At 38.6% G+C, this 21,827-nt stretch overlaps 1 protein-coding gene across 6 annotated transcripts in view; it reads right to left on the minus strand.

The window, feature by feature from the left end:
* The window catches only part of CTNND2 (catenin delta 2), a 619,666-nt gene that overhangs the window by 236,715 nt on the left and 361,124 nt on the right, over positions 1–21,827 (minus strand). For all 6 annotated transcript variants that reach the window (XM_065752045.1, XM_065752047.1, XM_065752046.1 and 3 more), the window contains 2 exons: positions 20,800–20,994; positions 2,632–2,884 (listed from right to left, as the gene is read on the minus strand). In XM_065752045.1, the coding sequence (XP_065608117.1) occupies positions 2,632–2,884; positions 20,800–20,994 (448 nt within the window). The remainder of the gene's footprint in view (positions 1–2,631; positions 2,885–20,799; positions 20,995–21,827) is intronic.

A 21,827-nucleotide genomic window follows, 5' to 3' on the forward strand; every position in this document is an offset into this window, starting at 1 on the left:
GTGACTGCCAAACATTTTTTCTGGGCTTCACATGGAAATCCCATCTAAACTCAAGTGTCCAGAAAATAACATTCAGTTTTAGAAACTCTAATAGCTTATTAGGATAAGTACATTCTCTTCTGGGCATCTAATTTCCATTTTGAACTGATTGACATATAGCAAATGCTATTCAAAAGCCTGCAATTAATTTGTTTTTGTCTTCCAGTTGGCTCTGCCAGTGAACCTTCATTAGGACCTCTGGTGGAAAGGTTGACTGTGTCTGAAAATTACGCCTGCCACTCTCTGCAACCACTCATGTAAGTCATTAAAAAAAAAAAACAACAAAAGCAACCAAACAAATCACAAAAGCAGCAATAGCTCTGTAAAGAAGCTCAAGATTTATCAGTTGTTCAAGTCCATCTACTGGACAACAAGATTCTTTTTTGCTATTTAAGATATAAATGATAATCCTTTAAGGAATATAAAGAAACTTGGTACTATTGAAAATTTTCCTTATATTTGAAACACGTTCTAGTTTAATAGTAAAGCCATTCCATTTATCTCCTATGTGCTAGCCTACATAAATTCTTTCCCTAAAAATTCTTCAAGCACTTGTAAAGTTTTCTGTTCCCTCCTTTCCAAACCTGTCATTAACATGAAGTTGATTTCTATGGATAGACTACAGAACCATCTCCTAACCCCTGTTTTTCTGTCCTCCAAACTCCTTACAATTTTTCAAAGTCTTTCCAATATCTGAATGATCAACGATAGTTACGGTCCAAAAATAGTCTTAAAAACCAGACTGCCAAGGTGGAGTACAGCTGCTACAGACTAAGGCACAACAACGTTATCAGTGGTTCTCCTGAAACTGCTTTATAAGAAGTACTCTTTGCCAACAAGTAAGGGCAGCATCATTAAGTAATGGGCACCATACAATTTCATTCATTTGATCCATGAACCACAATTTATATAATGCAACCCTCTTTTAGAGAAGTGAAAAGCCTGAGTCCATTTAGGAGTGATCATAGCAAAACAGCATTTAATGACTGCCTCTAAGAGTTTATGAAGTTCAATTTAACCTGGATGTCTATATGCTGCTACTTTACCTACAGAAATCAATACTCATGAATGCACAACTATTCACAGTATGAGAATGAAAACACAGCTAAATGAACAGTCTGCAAGAGAAAAATCTTCTATAAGCACGTTCCATAGATGGTAACTGAACATCAGTTTCAAAGCAATAGCAGAGCAACTCAACAGAGATGACCTTTTATTTCACACAGACGTAATATCTAGCACCTGTAGAGATACTGCAAATACGTGTTTCCTGAATGTCAGTAAGAGTGCCTTCAGTATCATCATGCATCTCCTAAGAATATTTCATATGGAGTACAGTCATTTTTTCACTGCACTCCTCAAGCAATTTTCTAAGTTTGAAAATGAGACATCCACAAAAGGAAAGCTTTTTCAATTCCGCTAGCTTTTATATTCCGAAATACAAACATATCAAAACGTCAAGTTTTTAATAAAAAAGACTCTTTCCCCTCTGGTTACCAATATTTTTCTGATGTCCCATAAAATTTAGCTGCTATTGGGTACCTGGTTAGGGAGAACTTACATCATGCTAAACAAGCAGAGAAATCAGATTGTGAATTCCGGGTTTCTAATGCTGCAAGAAAAGTATTTACAAATATTTACTTAAACATTTCTAACAATGTGGGGAGGGAGGAGGTTGCAAATTTTTGAGTTCATTTATGTATTACACGTAACAAGTAAATACGTAGTTCATATCATCTGCCAAAGAAAAAAAAGTATAAATTAATGTTTTTGATGGGTTTAAACTTCAGTTACCAAAAATACCTGTTTTTTTTTTCCAACAGAAATTAAAGAAAACAAGTGCATCAATGACCACAGTCAGCATTTCCACTACTGTTATCGTGGAAGTCAAAGCATATGCCAGAAAACTAACCAATTTCTGTGTCTGCTAGGCATATGGATAGCTATAAAATTTACCTCTTGTGTCTTCCCTAGATACATGACTATATCGTATTGGTCACACCCGACAGCAATACTAAGTTGTAAGAGGTACTGAAAGAGCATGCACTGTAAAAACCATTTATAGAAAGCTGTAGCACATACATTCTACTATCACGTACCGGCTGCATAACACACAGGGTGAAGCACAAACCTGACCACAGGCTGTTTCACATCGCTCAGTTTCATTGCCTGATGCCAGAATATCTTTCTGTGAATATTAACTGCAAAAAACCCAACAACTCTCACAACTCCTGCCCAAGCAGACCCTTGACAGTTCAGTTCACAACAGTTAGAATCAGAAGTCGTACCACCACTTCCATTTCAGAGAAAATTACTTTCCAGAAGATTTTGAGCGATGGCACTACTGCAAGTAGGCTAAACATAGGTATCAAAGACCCCATCTATTGTTTCATTTTAAAGAAAAGCTCATGAGAGCCTGTTCAAAGCAAAGCATCAGAATAAAAGTGTTATACAAGAAATTCTATACTTACCGTCAGGTTTCAGGTTGCGGGGTTTTGTCGCTGATATTCAACAGCAGAAATACACAAAGCAAACTGCAATTTCAAACCTCTGCATGAGCAAGAAATAGTAGACAATTAAGGTTTCACCCACCTGGGATCTTTCTGAATGCTATCAATGGAAGGTGACCTAGCCAAGGTCCCCTCAGGTGGGATGGCTGGCCCAGATTTGCTGTATGGTGATTCAACAGAAGGACAATACTGCAGCTGTCGGTAGGGGTCTGCGTAATTGGAGGCCGGGCCTGCAGCATAGCTGGCCCTCTGGAAGGTCGCGGTTGCGTTCTGTGTGCCGTGTTGACTGCCTGTGCGCTGTAAGGGTACGGAGTCGACACCAGGGGAAGATGGGGCTACGACAGGAAAGTAGGGACAAAGTAAAAAATTGAGGACCTGTTCACAGAAATGGTTAACCAGGTCTAGGCAGAGGAAAAAAAAAACACACACATATAAAACAGGGGTTCAAAAAGAATGAGAAAAAAACAAAACAAACAAAGAACATCGTCATTTTCAAAACCACTGAAGTAAGTAACTGTCAAATGAGTTTCTAAATGTCATTCCACATCTAGACTAGGAGCTCTTTACTTCAACTAAACAGACTGTAGCAATGCTTTTCACTTAAGGTATTACTTGCACTAACCAGAGACAAAAAAACACAGAAAAAAGCATCAAACTAGTCAAACTAGGATTTACAAACACCATCAAGTGACTTTTGCAGCTCTTCAAGAGATGAACAGGAAGAATGTCAAATCAGGCTCAGGAAACCAAGCTGGGATATGCTGTCCCTTGGCAGAGGAAATAGCCATATTTTGACATATTTCATAGTCAGCTGGAGTTGATATTTCTGGTATCTGTGGAACAGGTAAAACCAGATACCTGCTGCTGACTGTATTTCACAGTACACAAGACTTGTGGGACTGCTACTGCTAACTGAGTCTGAAGGAGAGACAAATACAAAGAGTCCATACAGATATCTTAATGCACACCAATAGGGGCTTTACCCCAAGTTAAAGATTATTGTATTATCAGTTCTAATCAGCTTACTTACAGAGTTAAACTGATTTAACGCCTTTTCAACTAAAAAACCTTACTAATCCTCCTCATAGCACATTAGCTTTCTGTTATGGCCCAGTGTAATAGGAATACAATCGCCTTTGAGATCCTTATTAAATACACAATACTGTTGCACCAAAGTTCATATAAAGGCAATTGGATTCACACTGTAAGGGCTAGAGAAGCAACACCCACACAATCTTTGGCCTGAAATACAAATTAAAAGCTGCCCTGGACTGCTTACAAAGAGGTAAGGAAATTCTTCATGGCTCCCATTTCCCCCTGACCCAATACCACTAGAACACATTTGCAAGATGGAATGGGCCTGGGTTCAGGACTATTTTTTGATGAGTCAAATTCATACCCAAAACTGTAGGTAAAATTGCATAGTCACATGACAGATTTTCATTAAAAAAAATCCCAGTTTAATTATCATATACTTTGACACTTCGGGATATTAAATATTTTTCGTATATTAAAAATCCATGAAAGGGACTTAAAGCATTTTATCTTGAAGCATCAACAAATGAAATACATTGAACTTAAAATACAATTACTGCATTTTTCTCTGAGCTAGCAGTTGTCAGAACTTATAAACATTTCAAATTTGTATTAAATTCCGCCTCATTCCCACTTTTCCTGATTCTGAAAAATATCACTCTACAGTAACAAGTATTATCCTACAACATGGTTAGAAGTACAGAAAAGTGGAATTATCTTGGCATAAATTTTCATCAATATTTTAAAAGTACTGCTTTCAATTGTTAGTAAATAATTCCTCGTGAAATGAGTAATAAGATACATATAGACCTTTCTGTAAATCTGCATAAGTTAAAATGCAAGAACAATATTAGCATACTGGAACATCTCATGCACAAACCATGCTAAATTCAGTGTTATGAAGACACAATAAAAACCATTGCCTTTTAACAGAAAATACCAATAATTCAGACCCAACATTTGGTGCCTTATGAGAAAAAAAAGAGTGAAAACGCAAGTTAGAAAACATTCTGGAAAAAATTTAAGTGAGAGAGCAAAAATGGAGTTTTACACTGATATAGCTTACTTTTAAGTACTGCCAGCATGCAGAACATCCCGCTAGCTGTTGACACATCACAGGGGGAACTGCATAAAAATCCTACAATGCTAATAGTGCTAAAAATAGCAACTACACTGTAACATACAATGGAATATTTTGCAAAGAAACCTACTTCATTCGCAAGGCAGATCAATGGAAAACATGCTTGTTTTTAAACTCTTTGAAAACTTTTATTTCCATTTTCCCCTTTGCCTTGTTATCAAAATAGGTATTTACGTGAACTGAAACTGTCACTCTAACACCTATGTGCTCTTTGAATAACTGATTTATTTCTGAATTTACCTTCCAAAAAGACTCTTACTTTCTTTTGAATTTTATCACAAGGAGCACAGAGCTAAGAGTTAGAATGAAAAATGAAACAAGTCTATGACTTAACTAAACATTCATTTCTCAGCTTGTTTGCCCAATGTTAGACCAAATAATTTTTAAAAATAACAAAAAACACTCAAACCAACAAACCAAACAACAAAAAGCAAAAACACACAAAAAGCCCCACTCATTTCAGAGTAACTTCTACATTTAACTGCAGTAGACTTATTTTCATGGACTGTAAAATGGTTAAACTTAGACATTTTTACATGAATAATTTCAAGCAAAGCTGAAGCAAAGCCACCTTCTACCAAGCCATTACCATTGCTTAAGTTAAATTCTTTCAGCAGCTAGATTTACTGATTGACAATAAGCCTATTAAACATAGTGCTGAGAACTCTCTTTGATTTAGCTATTTAAACAGCAAAGACATAGTTATTATGCCTATTAAACAATAACCATCAGAAATCCATTTGCTTCACCAGGCAACATTAAATCACAGGGCACGCTGAGCAGACCATAAAGTGTTCATGTACCAGACACATCTAAAGATAATAAAGCAATTTTTTTGCATGCTTTTAAAACAAAGACATTTACCTGTTCCTCTAACTTTTGGATTTGACTTCTTACAAATCCAAGCCTGACACAGCAGTAGCCATACAGCTACCATGGTACACAGGTAGGCTTGTCATGCTACCTGGACAAGGATCAGGGCTTTGATCCAGCAAAGGAAGATTAAGAAAGAAGGGAGCTGTGGCAGCAGACGTGCTGCAGGAGAAACATGCCAGCCCTCAGGCCAACTTTCCTGGAACCTGGCCGACTCAAAACAGTAACATGGCCAAATATCATGATGCTGACCTGAGCCTACCTGGGCCTATCCTGTCTCTATGGACATCTGATGATAAAACAAGGCATTGCTACCAGACTGAGGAGATGAGCCTAATTTTGTGAACATCTCCCTCTCCGCAAACATCACTTTAAAGGGAAACTTTCAGTCTTCAATAGTTGCAAAACTGAGAATTGAAAACAAAGAAACAATGTCTCAAAACCTTATTTTTCTTTGTTTAGTTCTTCTTTCTACATAATTATACATGAAAGCTTTGTTTAAACAGTGACTGCAGCCAACATTTTCCTAAAACTTCAACAGAAATTCAGTGGACGATGTCAAATAAAGGGCTTCAGCTACTTAGGTAATGGATCGAGCTTTGAGAAATCTGATCTTTTGAGAGAGGATGGGATTTAGATAAGAAGACCATCTTAGGCAACAAGCTTTCCAATTTAGTTAGGAGGACTTTAAACTAGAGTTGCTGGGGTAGGGGATCCTCAACTCATTCTGCTTTGAGTTTGATGATGGCATTTCAAGCAAACTGTGCTTGAAAAATGGATATCATTTATGGATCACTCACTGGATAAGGAATTGGCTGGAGAGTTGCATGCACAGAGTTGTGGTCAATGGCTCAGTGTCAAAGGAGAGACCAGTGACTAGTGATGTTACTTGAGATTGGTGCTGGGACCAGTCCCGTTTAACATCATTGCTAGCCTCAGCAAGATTGCAGATGACATCAAGCTAAGTGGTGCAGCTGACAAGCTAGAGGGAAGAAATAGCATACAGATCTGGACAGGATTAGGAGGTGGGCCTATGTCAACCTCAGGAAGTTCAACAAGCATAAAATCCTGTACCTGGATCAGGGTAATCCAAGTACAGATGCAGGCTGGGAAAAGAATGGCTTGAAAGTAGTCCTGAGGAGAAGGATTTGGGGGTGTTAGTTGATGAAAAACTCAACATGAGCCAAGCTGGCCTTCTGGGATGCAAGTACAACTGTATCCTAGGTTGCATCAACAGAAGTGTGACCAGTAGGTTGAGGGAGGTGAGTCTATCCCTCTATTCTGCTCTATTCTCAAGACCTCACCTGGAGTATAGAATCCAGTTCTAGGGGGCCCCCAATATAAGAAGGACATGGAGCTGCTGGAGCAGGTGCAGAGGAGTGTCACGAAGATGATCAGAGAGCTGGAGAGGCTCCTTAATGAGGACAGGCTGAGAGAGTTGGGGTTTTTCTGTCTGCAGAAGACTCCGAGGAGACCTTACAGTGCCCTTCCAGTACCTGAAGGGGGCCTACAGAAAAGCTGAGGACACTTAGAAGGGTAGCAGCAACAGAACAAGCGGAAATAGCTTTAAACTGGAAGAGGGTAGATTTAGATTAAATATTAGGAAGAAATTCTTTATTGTGAGGGTGGTGAGACACTGGAACAGGTTGCCCAGTGAGGTTGTGAACGCCCCCTTCACCATTCTACGACTCTACAAAAGCCAGCCTATATCATTTCCTATGGTTTTTGCTTAGATCAAAAATAGTGACTTTCATGCTACAATAACACTGAAAACGTAGGTGCATCTCTAAATGCACTCATGAGCACGTAATGAAATACTCAACTTAGAATTCACTTTCAGATTATGTATCTTATTTTCAAACATATGACATCTCTAGTAAAACAAACGAACTCCAAAATCAAGAAAGTACTGATTTAGGCAGGGATACTACTGTACCACACCTAAGTATCTTGGGGAGATCAAATTCACATAAGAGCTGCTAAGAAGTTCAGACTTCTCAAAGGTCAGAAGGAATTACGCTCAGTTAACACATATAGGATCAAAACCTCAGAATAGATAAACTCATTTATGAAATCTATCTTCCTATAACTGCTTACTAAAAATTACTTGGTTGATGCTACTGCTTGAATTGGGAAGAGTACCCTGTAGATTATTCTTCCTACATTAGAGATCCAGTTCCTGTACTCATCCTCCCCTGAAGCTGAATTTCTTAAAAAAAAAAAAAAAGACCCCAGCAAAACATCCCTATTTTTCAATGTATGTCCATGAGTTTATAAATGATAAAAATGCAGTGTTTTTTTCTGTGTGGAAAATACAGATTTATGAAGTTGATACTTTCGCATGTAATACACCATACAAACAGCACAGTGCATTCTCTATAGATTAGAAAACTTCATTTGTCAGGTTTGAAGGACATATACACTTTCTGGCTCTAAATGTTAACTGAGAATTCTGAGGAAACCAGTAGCAAAACAGCAATCCCAGACTCAAGCAGTCATGTTTAATACTGTTCAAGATGGATGCCAATACACACGTTATTTCTTTTTCTTTTTAATTGCTAAACAAAATGATATTTTTCCACATTCAAAATTTAGGATTTAAGAAAAATAAAGGGTTGGGGGAAAGATGAAAGATACTACAGTTGATATTAGCAACAACCTCTAAGGTTGTTAAAAAATGACGCTATCATATCCTCTAAGAGAATTACGAAAGCAAATGTTTCAAACTTTAAATATGAGAGAAGACCAAAAAAGCACTCAAGGAATACAGGGTATAAAGCTTCAATGTAGGTTTAACACCAAGGAAGTCTTCTGAGCTTGGGAACTTTGCTATGTAATTTCTTATTAGTCAAATCAGGAAAGACAGTCAAATTTATTCCAATTTTCTTCTCATTTTGCTTTCCACAGTATTCACTCTCGCTTCAGTGTGTTGCCCTGTTTAGTTGCTGATCTTGCAACCAAAACTCCAGTTTCCAAATTCCATTCTATTCAATTTCCTGAGTTCTTCTGAGTTCTGATCTTCTTACAGAAGAGAAATTTGAGAAGAATTTGTAGGCAAGTCTTTCCCTTGCATCCTCATAAGATGGTGTCTTCTCCATACGTCCAGCCTTTGCTCTCAGTCTCAGTACAACCACTTTTTAGGACTTCCACTGACATAACCAACTGGAGAAGCCTCTTTCCCTTTATTGCTTCCATGTCTTCTCTCTCTCTCAAGCTGTTTCTAGTTACACTCTTTCTCACAGCTTCAACCTTCTCCAGATGCTTGCATTCTGTGTATGTCAATAGAGTTGCAAACTCCTTTCCTCCAGTCAGTTCCCATGCACTCAGCTTGGTGCTTTCAATAGCCAGAGCATGGAAAACAGCTAGATTCTGATGTACCAGTTAACTCCTTCTAGGGGAACATAACACATAGTACAATGGAAATGCAAGCAAAGGGGAAACAGGGCAGTACAGAAAAAGGCCTCTTTCCCACCCACAAATGCATTACAGTTCTCTCTCAGGTCCTGGCTATACTTGGCTATCACACCTACTTGTAATTAGCATATTACAAGCATGTATTCTAATTATTATTAGAAGTAGATATTTCCAATTACATGGTAAGAAGGCAGAATTTGAGTTACTGTGGTATCATTCCTCCAGTAGGCATCACAGGAGACTTGAGTTGCTCATACTCTCCTGTCCCAGCTTCAAAACCCTAAGCGAAAGTTCAACCACTACACTGTAATTCTTGGGAAATATTCAGTACTATTCTAACATAATCAAAGGGACCATTTCCATTACTGTCAGCTGCCAAGTACACACTGCTGTTTTGTGGGGGAACAACGTCTTGCTTCACAGAATCCAAGGAAACATCACTAGTGCTTTCCATATGGTCATACTTAAATCCTGTTCCAATGCAGAAATAAAATAGCCTTTGGAGACTGAAGATGGCACCTGCATTTACATATCCTTTCATTTCAATTTTCTAAGAATGTTTTTTAGATCTGATGTTAATTTCTATAAAGCTGAGTGTTCCTTTGCTTAGGAAGTCAACATCCCTTCACTGATTCTGCATTACAAAAACAAAACAAAACAAAAAAAAAAACAAAACAAAACAAAAAACCCCACCAAACCCTACTTCCTTTCCTCCTGACCTATGTCTCTATTTACAGAGCAACCAGTATCTGGTCACTTTGAAGGTTCCTTTTGTCTATGTTGTCCCACAACAGTTTGCATTCTCATGTTGTATTTTTGCTTCCCTTTTGTACTTTCAATATGTTTCTTCTTCAATGAACAATTCCACCGGAGGAAGACACACACTTACTACCTTACTCTTAGGATATGGAATGATTTTCTTACTTAACAACTTAGACTAAACATTTCTTTACTAGCAATCATTTTGTTTACAGTTTCACACATGCAACTAGCTAATGATCTGAAGTCACCCATTTCTATTAGTTTGTAATAACAACAGACACATACCTTAAGAATAAAGACATCTAAAAGGCTAAGTGCCCCACTGACAAATGCTACTGAAGAAACAGGTAGACAAGTAATTCAGTGAACTTCAATACTAACAAATTTTTTATCTTAGTGATCTGCATTACAAACCTTAGAACCACACTCACAGAAGGCACAGACTTTGCAAACTTTATATACTTTCCTCCAATTGTCTTTATCAGGTTTAAAAGTTACAGGTCGCCTCTTGCCTCTGAGTTGCATCACTGAGTCCAGGGAGAACACGCAGTTTAATTCATTTGTTACAAGAGCATTTAAATGGAGAAAGTACCAACTACAAATGCCCTTGAAAGCAATTGACCTTTCAGCCTCTGAGATATTAAAATTCATTCCAGATGGAATTCAACCTAGTGCAAACATACACATTGCTTCAATCTTTCATACTATGAGAGCTGCTCCTCCTATTTCACTATGTTGGTCCCTAACATCAGAGGTGGATGTTGGTGGCACGGCAGGAGAGGCTGAACCTTCCCACCAATATTCTGTTACATTTTGTTTTCAAGTGACAGATGGCAGGGGAGGGGCAGTCTGACAAAACAGAGTAGAACATGGGAGTGCACATGAAGCAAAGGTGTGGCATTCCTCTATGTGGAAAAATAAATAAGTGCATCCATGACATCTTTCAATGCTTGCTGAATGTTTTGAGAGACCAAACAGTGGATGTGAGCACAGTGAGACAATGGGTGGTACACGTCAGCAGTGGTGACAGGAAGAAAAGCCACATTCTGGGAAGCCATGCACAACTGTCACATCACAAAATGATGATTATTTCAAACAGCTCATCAGAGTTAGTCAGTGGATTATGACCAGGAAACTGCACAGAACTGAATATTGGCTTCAAAGCTTTGGAAACAATGGTGGCAACACCGGAACATCACAGTTGGCAGCAGATGGTCACAAAATCACACACACAGGAACAGAAAGAACACCATATGCAAGTTTGTCAGGACCTACTGAACCAAGACAAGGTTGAAGGTGACAATTTCCTGAATCGCTTCATTGCTGGTGACAAGACATAGTGCCACCACTGCGAGCTGGAATCAAAATGGCAGTGCATGGCATGGCGACATGTGAATTCCCCATGGAAGAAAAAGTCCAAGATGTAGTCCTTCAATTTGGGTCAATGAAAGCTGGACTATGAGAGCAGCATCTTCTTTCCAACGATGCCATAACAGCACTTGTGAAACAATGGGTCACTTCCTCTGGTGCAGTTGTGTTTTTTTTTCTTTAACCAGCAAAGCATGCAGGCTCTTGCTCATGGCTGGTGAAAACGCATAGCCAATGGTGGTAACTACACTGAAAAACTGTTTTGTAACTGGGAATTTGCTCTATTGAGTAGTCATACTGCTCTTTGTATCTGTTGTAGTTTCCATGGAAATAAATACACACAGGTCAATCTGAAAGTAACGCCTCTCAACGTAAGTTTCTTTCACTTTGTGCCCAAGGGATATAATGATGATAACCATTATAAAGTCTGATCAAAAGTAAAAACACACAACCAATACTACTGAGTGTAGACAAGCCTACAGCAACTAAATTTCTGCTCCAAATCCACCTTCTTTTGAAATCCCTTTGTTAGTTTACTTTCCAGTCAGCCAACATAAAACAGAAAGACAAAATCAAAATCATTATCACAAAATGAAAAACTAAGTGAATAATAAAAAAATTAAATAATCACAGATGAAAAGTTTTCAGCATGGGGAAGCCTTCCATTTTCTCCTTCGGATTTTGACTTCTCCCTGTTTAGTATGCTACAATCCAAAATTCTAAAAACATTAGACAATGTTCTTTAGGATACATTGCCAAGTTTCAGCTATTTTAATTACATTTTCCGCTCTGGAATATGGTTATTTTATTAGTAAATTAACTACAGCAGTATTACAGTGTTAGTCCATGTAGTTATCACATACTAAAAACACAGTAAGATCTGCAATTGATATGTTGAAAGTTGCTGAACTTACTAAGAGTGAAAACTAATATCTTGTACTACTTGCAGAAACTGCACGCCTGCATGCAAACTACTGAGAAGTAAGCAGTCTTAATCTACATTTATATACATATATAGCTTTAATTAAATAATAGGCTGACAAATTTTCAAAGAATGCCTATAAACACAATGCTGCACAAAGAACAAATATTTAACAAAAGCATTAGTCCTCTTAAAGACTTTGAGTAGTTACTTCAGGCACAGCATCATTCTCATTCGGTGAAGATTTACAAGGAGATTTATGAGAAGTGTTTGAATAGCTTCTTATTTAACAAAGGACAATTTTATATTACTAAAAAACACTGAAATAAATAAAGTCCTCTATCACTGAAATTTAGTAGTCTGAGGTATTTTAAGGCTTGATTACACATCTACAGAGTAAACAGATGATAAACGCAGACAGTTTCTGACAGAAAGTGGCCACTGTATTTTCTCAGTAGCAGCAGGTGAGATTCAAAGGCCAAAGTTTTATATTCATGATTCTACTTTATCAGCTAATAAAAGTTAAGGAACATCTGCAAGTTGTTCAGACATTTTAAATCATTCTGCTATTGAAAAAAAAGAATTAGAAAATATGACACACTACGAATCTCTGGAGGTACTCTGTCTATGAGACAAAGGAAGGAGGCTGTGAATGCTGACAATGTTAACAAATCTCTATTTTGAGCAATGGTGAAATCTGGGCTACCTTCAGATGGGTATGATTCCTCATAACCACAGGCTGCGTAACTTCAAGCTATAAACACCTTACTTGGAGGAAAGATTCTCCACTGTGAGGAAGATAATGCTGACATATCACAAAGATGAATTTGCACAGTTTACATCTTCCACCACTTCCCTTCCTCTCCCATTGCCCTTGCTCTACAGGAGCACAGGATAACACTGGAATTAAAAGCAATGTCTTTCATAATTCTTCCTCCAAATTGTAAATATGAGAGAAAAAAAAACAACCAAGCAAAAAAAAAACAAAACCAAAACACACACATCCTTTTCAGACAGGATGCCACATAGCCTACCTGGAAGACAAGCAGGGCAAAAACAAATATACAAGAATATAAACACAGATAGTGCTTTACTAAACGCTCAGGATCTGTCAAATGAAATGAGTTTACGGGTTTCCATTGCTTTGAGGTGATTTGTTACTCACTATGCAGATCACTATGGTATTTTGTGCTCAATTTACTTTGTAGTGAAGATTTGTTCCCTGTTTGCCTCCTGTAATTCTCTCTCCCAAACCAATGTTATCAAGTGGATGTCAGTTAGGAATACAGGTCTATTAACACAACATTACCAAACTAATAGAAATGCAGTGGCAGGAATAATTTTTCTTTTTAATCTCCCTGAAAACACTGTCCTATAGCCAGAACTTCATGCTGTGTGATTTACCAGCATGACTCTCAATCTGCAGCTGTGGCATCACAGTATGCCAGTGTATATCACATCAACTTGTGACAAAACAGAAGACAAACCAAACCAAGCCAACCTGTCTCCCAGCCAGAAAAAAAAGAACACAATATAGCAAGCATCACATCCTATTTATAACTTAAGCAAGGTACTTCAGGACTGAAAATAATAAAGAAACAGTTTAACAGGCAAAAGGTTTAATGAAAGTGGGGCAAATAAAAGCTGTTAATTTTTTCCTGTCACTCCTTCCTAGCTGAAAAGGAAAGACCTTAAGTCACAAATAAGGCAAAAATACTTCAGAAACTGAAGCTCCCTTGTTAATTCCAGGTGAAAAGTTTGCATTATGGGAAACATGGTTACCACTGCTAGTCTGATATTGCTCTGAAAGCAAAGAGAAACTATACCAATGTACTCAGTGATGCTCGCTGTAAAAGTCTGAAGACATCTAACTACATATAAGAAAATATTCCTTTTTTCCCCTCATTACTTTAAAATTCATTTTATATTAAGTTCAAAGTCCACGGAATGATGCATCATGCTTGTGGCTAACTAAATTCCAATTCCATGACAAGAAACAATACCAACACACACTAAGAAAGAATGAGATAGTAGGATAACTGGGTTATCAACTGCTCTGTGAAATCTGCCACTGTTGACGTGCAAGGCTAAAAGCTTCAGGTTTCATTTCCAGAGTCACCACTACATTTGCTAGCCTTGCAACTGTAGAAATACCTTCTGTGAACTAAGCCCACCACATGGGATTCATCATGACAATAAAATAGGATTTCCACAACATTTTTATGTAGTCCTATTTCAACATAAGAATTCTGCGCTGATTTCACAGATTCTTTTCAGTACATTTGAATAATATACAGCTTCAGTGATTTTGAATGACTAAATCCAAAAACTTTCCAAGGGGCTGTTTGCTACATGCTGTTGTAAATGTGTTGTACAACTACAAATGTGTTGTAGATATTATCTTCATTATTTTCAAAAATACAACATCATAAATAATAACAACCCCCATGACAAAATGTTAGAAGGTTATGGTTAAAATGATTAAGGATTCACCTTTGGAAACAAAAATTTGTGATGGCTCAATATTACTACCAAATAAGCTTAATTACTCTTAAAAGATGAGGGAAAAAAAATCACTATTTCATTGATTCAGATATCTGCTTTCTCCACACAGACAATTTTCCAAGTACTAGAAAATTGCTTTGCAGTGTTAAAAAAAAACAAAAAACTTCAGATCGAAATAATGACAATCCCAAAAATACCAAACATACCCAATGCTTTATTACCTATGAACAGAAAAATCTGCAGTGCTGTGAAAATAATGTACTTAGGATCAAGTGATGCATTCATTGTAGCCCTATATTCCTGCAGCCCTACACTCCCGGAAAGGATAAAGGAGCTAAGAGACATGGCAAAAATTTGGAAATCAAAAGGAAGACTAAGCTGGATCAGCATTTACAAAAACAACTAAACACACAGCAAGTGAAATACTGAAAGCGTCAAGACCTCCATGCAACACTCTTTGACCTTGCTGTAAAAATTGAAATTGAAGAAAATTGACTTGCACATCTTGAGCATTTATGGCTCCCACAGGCTGTCAGCTGCCATGCTGGTAAGACACAGCCTCCTGCTTGCAGAGCAGCAACCAGTCCTGAAGCAAGGCAAGGTGCTGTGCTGGCAGCAGAGGTAACAGCAGGGTAGAAGCAAGGACAGCAGCAACGTGATGCCAGCTGGCACGGCACTCCAGCACCAACTCCATAGTGCCTGACTTCTGCTTACCAACAGGGTGGAAGTTCAAATGGTTTGAGAGTGCAGCAGGTTTTTTTTAACAAAAAGGGAAACTCCAAACTAGGGGCAAATGAGGCATGGGCCTGGTACTGAAAGTGGGTGGAAGCCATGCACTTGGGTGGCAATCAGACAACAAACAGTTGTAATTGTATAGCCATGCTTTGCTTGTGCAAGTCAAACAAAGAGAGAAAGAGGCTGTCAGAGCCATCCAAATGCTTTGCAATCAACAAATGAGTGCTGACACATACACACACACAAAAAGACAGTGGAAATAATTTTGGAAGGCCAGTTACTATATGGGGCAGCAGAAGTGAAGTTTTGCTTCTCCCTCCCTCTCTTGCCTTTCCCTTTGACTCTGACTCGATCCTCATTGCTTGTTGCAAGAAAGCCAGTTAGCTTAGTGACATGAAAAGGAACACCCACTTGGCCTGTAAATGTTCCCCTCAGCTATCGCTTGACCTCCAGGACAGAACACAACAGGGCCAAGAGCAGCAGGTGTGAAGCAGCAAGCAGCAGCATGGATCCTCTTGCTTTCCATCCAATAGCACATCTGCATCCCACTTTGTTCAGAAAGGACTCTAGTTTATCATAGAAGATGGATAACTCCAGAGCAAACACTGTTCCTATCCCACTAACACAAGACATACCTGAATAAAGATTATGCTCTAACAACCACTGTTCTTGGTTGCTTATAAGTCGTGGCTGCCACCATTCAGTCAAGAAAGTAGCAGGCAGGAATACAAAGGAAGGCAGGAAAGAAGAAGACAATATTTGTCCAGAAGCTCAATAGTATCTCTCACTTCCCACAGCTTTTCCTGTACTATATCACAACAGAACGAAATCCAGGATTTTCCCCACTGCTGGGAAGTGCCAGCACAGATCCCAGGAGCAACTAGCTCCGTGCCTGGAAACAAGTGGCTCTGTGCTGTATTTGCCCTGTGCCCTTCACCGAATACCAAAAGCAAACACCAGTCACTGAAAGTGCTTGCAGCAAGGACAGTCCTGTCTGATTATTGCTGCTTAAGTGTGACATCCTCCTGGCAGGCACAGGACAGGTCTACTGCAGAAAGCTCTTCCCTCGGACTCACCATGGCAACAATGCTGCATGCTCCTGGTGGTGGCCTCCCTCCTCATACAAATCCAGCTGACAAAGAGCCATATTTCTGTTTTGCACTTGCCATCACAAATGTCACAGGCCTCTTAGAAGAGCGTTCTTTGCCATAGCACCCCAGAGCTTGCACAGATCACATCACCACAGCCTCTAATAAAAGAGTTTCAGAAGCGCTATGCTCATGGAGCAACCAAATGCTGGTGAGAGCAAGCTCAGAGCTGATCTGAAGGAGAAGAGGCCACAGGAGGGGCTGCAAGCAGCCTAGCTGCTGCACACAAAAACATCAGGCAGCTTCAAAAGCAGCAGAGAGAAGTGATGCAGGAGAGTCCTTGCTGTACACACCCTCTGTGGCCCATAAACTATGCTTCATAAACACTTTGCTTCCTATGCTAAGACACTGTTCAAAGCCAATGCAAAGTTTGACTGCTTATCCTTCCACCATCTGACCTCGTTTGCAATAGAGCTTTCATTCTGAGATTCTCCTTTTAACTTCAGAAATGCCAAACCTGTTCAACCATGGACTCCAACCTCTTCTCCCAAGACTGCTCCTCAATCTCTGGAAATAACAGTAGAGTGCTCCAAATGCCTTGCATACTCACTCTTTCTCAAGAAAGTACTCCTGGTCCAAGCACCCAGCACTCACAACTAATGTCAGATGCCTGCATAACCCTACAAAGCTGCTAGACTTCCCGTGACTGAGCTGTGCTACCAGGCATGATGGCCTTAAGGGGCAGAGACAGATACTGATCCATGCCCTGAGGCAACACTTCAGCTTTTTCCAGTAGTGTCAGGGCTGCCCTGGTACACAGCAGATGCATATCCTTTGTAGAGATGAGAGGATAGGCTCATTCTTCCACTGTAATTGCTGGCTCCTCCTTGCCACTTGAGTGAGGTTGAGGATAACAATACTCACCTTGAAAACCCAGAAAATCTCTGTGCAGCATGAACACTTAACAAGTTCTGAGCTAGACACATCCACAGTTTACCGGCAACTGTCTTGCTTTTAAAGAGCAGCACATTTTTCAGCTGATAAAGTTCTAAGTGCAACTTGGGGAAGGTCCAAGGTAAACAGATCTACAACTCACCCTTCCCAGAATGCTGGGAACATCATTCTTTCAAAGCTTTTAACAATTATATTCATAAATCACTTCCTTCTATGGAAGAGGGCTTGTTTCTATTGGTCCCATGACGAAAGGGACAAGAGCCATTATACATTTCCAGACAGCATTGTCCACTTCCAAAGGATGATAGCAACTGAACACAAAGCACTATTGGTATCATTGCTGTATTCCTATACTATAAGTCAAAATCAACAGCCCGGTACCTGGGGTACATTGCTTTCTCTTCAGCAAAACTAAAGAAATTCCAGTCTTCCAAAACAGCCAGATTTTATGAGCTTGGATTTGATTCAGGTTTAGCATGAATAAAATGCCAATAATTGATTTAAATAAGAATAAAACGTTAGTCATAGAATCACTCAGGTTGGAAAAGACCTTAAAGATCAAGTCCAACCACAAACTAGCATCTAATTCCACAAACTAAGCAAATGTGTGAAAGGCTACAAGCCAGCAACCTGCACTGGCTGTAAAGAAATCCTTCTTCTCTCTTAAGTAATGGCACTCTTCAAGTTTGAGCAGTACTCACATAAACATCCCACCAAATGAGCTTACCTCTCCTGTCATTAATTCATGGTTTAAATGAATAAAGCAGTGCCTTTAGGTTTGTAAAGAAAATAAATTTTGCAACTGCTTGGAAAAAAAAAATCTGCAGATTAAATAACATCCATAAGATAAGTTTCTATTCAGTAAATAAATTGTGATATTTAGTGCAAAATTCAGTACAAAAGTTTAGGCTGCTACTTTTTATGAGAGAAGACACAACCTCTTTAAGGCCAAAAGGGACCATTAAGTAAAACTACAGGCCAAGGAAGCCTATGCAGCTACTGCTGTCAAGTTTGAAAGATTATTTTCAGCTAAGACAGCATGAATGGAACACACCTAATCACAACTTAAACTTCAAAGTGATGAAGAATCCATCCTACCCCATCTGATGTTACCCCAGGAAGGAAGATGTTCTACAAGCTCCTATTACTTTGTAACCTTCTGCAGTTATGTAGTCCTCAGTGCACAAGTGTGGTCATGCATTTCATTCATTAATGAAATGTTAACAAGTTAAAAAGAAAAAAAATACAGTGAGTACACTAAATTCACTTTGTGTTATTTACACCACAGAGAAGTCTTAGATTTCTGTTCACAGCATGTTGATTCACTTAGGCAATGAGAAACTGAGTGGGCTTTATCTCAGTTGTGTAAACATTCTGGTATGCAATAGCTACTTCAGAACTCAGAAAAGAGAGAGAGGTGATGTCTGTTTTAAAAAAAGAAAGAAGAAACATTTCCATTCTGAGTCAGATATGTGGAAGCTTCAAACTCAGGAGTTTTCTCTTTTCAAAAGAGAAGACATAGAAGCAAATGGCTTCCAAATATAACTTGCAAAACTTTGTGTTTCTAATGTAAAATGTCATCTGCAGAGAAAGAAAATTAAAAATAAATGAAATCAAATTTCATCCAAAGTCCTTCAACCACATTTGCCTTCTCTTTTCTCCATCAAATGTGAAAAAACATGTGCAATCTTTAAGATTAAAGATACTGTTGTAATAGAAAAAAAGAATGTGAACTATGGTCTACAAAAAAAAAAAAGCACAGATGTTCTAGACCTCTCCCCCAGTGTGATCCACTCATAGGAAAAGGAACAGGCCTTGGAAAATTTTGCATATACCTTCAGGGAGTACATAAATCAACACCCCTCCTTTCCTACAGCAATAGCAAAAGCAAATCCCTATTCAGTCTGAAATACAAAACAGGCAATGAAGAAATGAAAATTTACATGTGATAAAATTAAGTTGGATCCCTACCACTTTATTCTGCTAATCTGAGAAAATATATCTAGCCTCTGACATCAGAAGTACAGGCATTTGTGGCAGAGGCAAAAGGAGCGTGAGAGCTAGCGTGTCCAGCTCAAGATTCCCTCTGAGCACTGACGATGATAAGAAAGTGACTGCATAGTCTCCACACAGAGAACTAGAAGACATTTTGCATGCAAAACAAGAAATCCTCTTCAAGGCATGACTGGGTGCACTGCATATGAAATAGGATATTATGTGTGGAATGTAAGGATTAAAGCTCAATGTAAACGGTTGCTTTATTTGTTACCAATACTACCCAGTGACTTAGACAGATGCCCTGGTCTCAGTCATGCAAAGAACAGCAATCTTACTTCACATATATATGCATACAAACATATCTACACAAAACGTGTTATCATAGTTTCTTTCACAAGAAGGAAATATTCTTCATAAAGTATAAAAGTACTTTAAGTAATGGCTTTAAGTACAGCTTTAGCTATTTAACTTAAGAATTCTGTGATTAACTTAAGTATTTTCTCTTACACTCTGAAAACCTATAGGTTTCATAAAGATATTGAAACTTCAGACATGCAAGAACTGACAACTTTGTTTTTCAAATCTTCCAAGGGCAAACAAAAGAAATAAAAGATCTTGCTCCAAAAGGAACGCAACTTCTCTTGATGAAAACAGGAGCACATTTAGTATGGACAGAATCTTCCCTATTCAATCAATGCAGCAAAGACAAAACACTAGAAATACTTGCAGTTCCTCAGGCAAGTTTTTCCATCTGCATTAGGCTATTTTGGCTGCAGCATTTATGAACTCCAACTATTTTGTGCATTCAATACCATAAATATCCCTGTTGATTTATGATCTCTTTGTGGGTTTCAACATCCAGCTGCACTCCACTTGGTTGAGAGGACATTCCGCAAGGAAAATGACTTGTACACCAATGTACTTTATGGGCAATTATTATTATTCATGGATAAAGCAGGGATGCTAACAGCTTCTCTGTGCCTTAGTTCAATTCTGTGAATGTGTACCTATGCACAAGCTTACCTGATTAGGATGGAGAAAGAACATGTACGTATGAATCACTATAAAGTCAAATGATCAACCCTTTAGATTCATGATTAAGGAAATTTGCAGTCCCTTTGCAAAACACAAAATAACTTTGCAAACAAAAAGAAACCAAACAACTACTCCAGAGAATTTCTTTCTTGAAGACAATACACAAGATTAATAGAAGCACTCTTGTTATGAGTAAGCCCTCTATCCAAATTAGATTAACCTACTGTATACAGCACTTCAGCATCTCTACATTTTCTGCATGCTATTAGGGTTCTATTGATGGCTGCATCTGCACAGGTATTTTGTTTCACTGACATACACACAATGAACGTTGTTTAGCCCATCAGAAAGAGAGTAATTAGTACTGAAAAGTAAGACAGAGCTCATAAAAAGACAACCATGCAAGTTACAATCACCTACCTGTACTAGTGCGATATGTGCCTGTGTGTGCTGGTTGCAGAGGGTCCCCCTGACTCTGGCTGAGACTCCTCATAGGGGGCTTCTGATAAACTCTGTCTTCGTAAATAGGATCTATATGATGTTCTGGAGACTGCAGTGCCCTTAACTCGGAGCCAAGGTGGCTGTGCTGGCTGCTGTAAGATGCCCGAGACCCAGCTGAAAATAGATTTAAGAGACATTTAAGACAGAGAAAAGACAAGTGACAAATGCAGTTTCATGAAATTTACTTGAAAGTAGCAGTTCAAAGAAGTTTTCAGTATATAAACAGTATGCAACTGTGGCAACTGCTCACCTTGGTTCACTTCAACTCCACCATCCAACTACCCACATCTACTACAAAGCCTATTTTCTTTCAAGGAAATAATACTTTAGAGACGTATTCTGAAAGGCCACTAAAAATCTTCCACAGAGATGGGGGTGGGGAGGAGCTGTAAGATCCAGGAAGGCCCTAAGGCCAAATGTGACCACAGAACAATCCGGAAGGGGGAGAAGGATGAGAATCAGAGTCAGAAATGGCTTCACGCTTTATGCCCTTAAGATCTAATGACAAAATAAGTAAAAGTTGATGAACAGATGTAGTTGCACAAAGGTTGATCCTCTTGCTGTTTCACTGGATGTACACCGCAACAGTTGAGCCTTACCAACATCTTGCCCACAAACATTACAAAAATCTACTGCTACAACTTTCTACAACTTAAATCCCCTGAGGATGAATAAATTAAACATGCCATCAGGAAACAATATTGCAAGGATACAACAGTTCTTTCCCCTCCCTCTCTAATAACAAGATCAACTGGAATAGTATTAAAACTTTTTTTTTGAACTATTAAAATATTTTCTGTCACGATATTGAAAAAGAGGCTTGTATCCATTTCTAGCTGCAATTATTAGTCTTATCACTTGACTCACTTCAACACATTATGAGCTTTGGTGCTTCAGTTCTGCAGACTATTTGCAAGATACCCAAAGACAGTCATGAGGAAAGTGTA

Source organism: Cyrtonyx montezumae, unplaced genomic scaffold (assembly GCF_038088225.1).
Source record: "Cyrtonyx montezumae isolate F1298 unplaced genomic scaffold, pur_monq_1.0 scaffold_8, whole genome shotgun sequence".
In the NCBI taxonomy this organism is placed as follows: domain Eukaryota; kingdom Metazoa; phylum Chordata; class Aves; order Galliformes; family Odontophoridae; genus Cyrtonyx; species Cyrtonyx montezumae.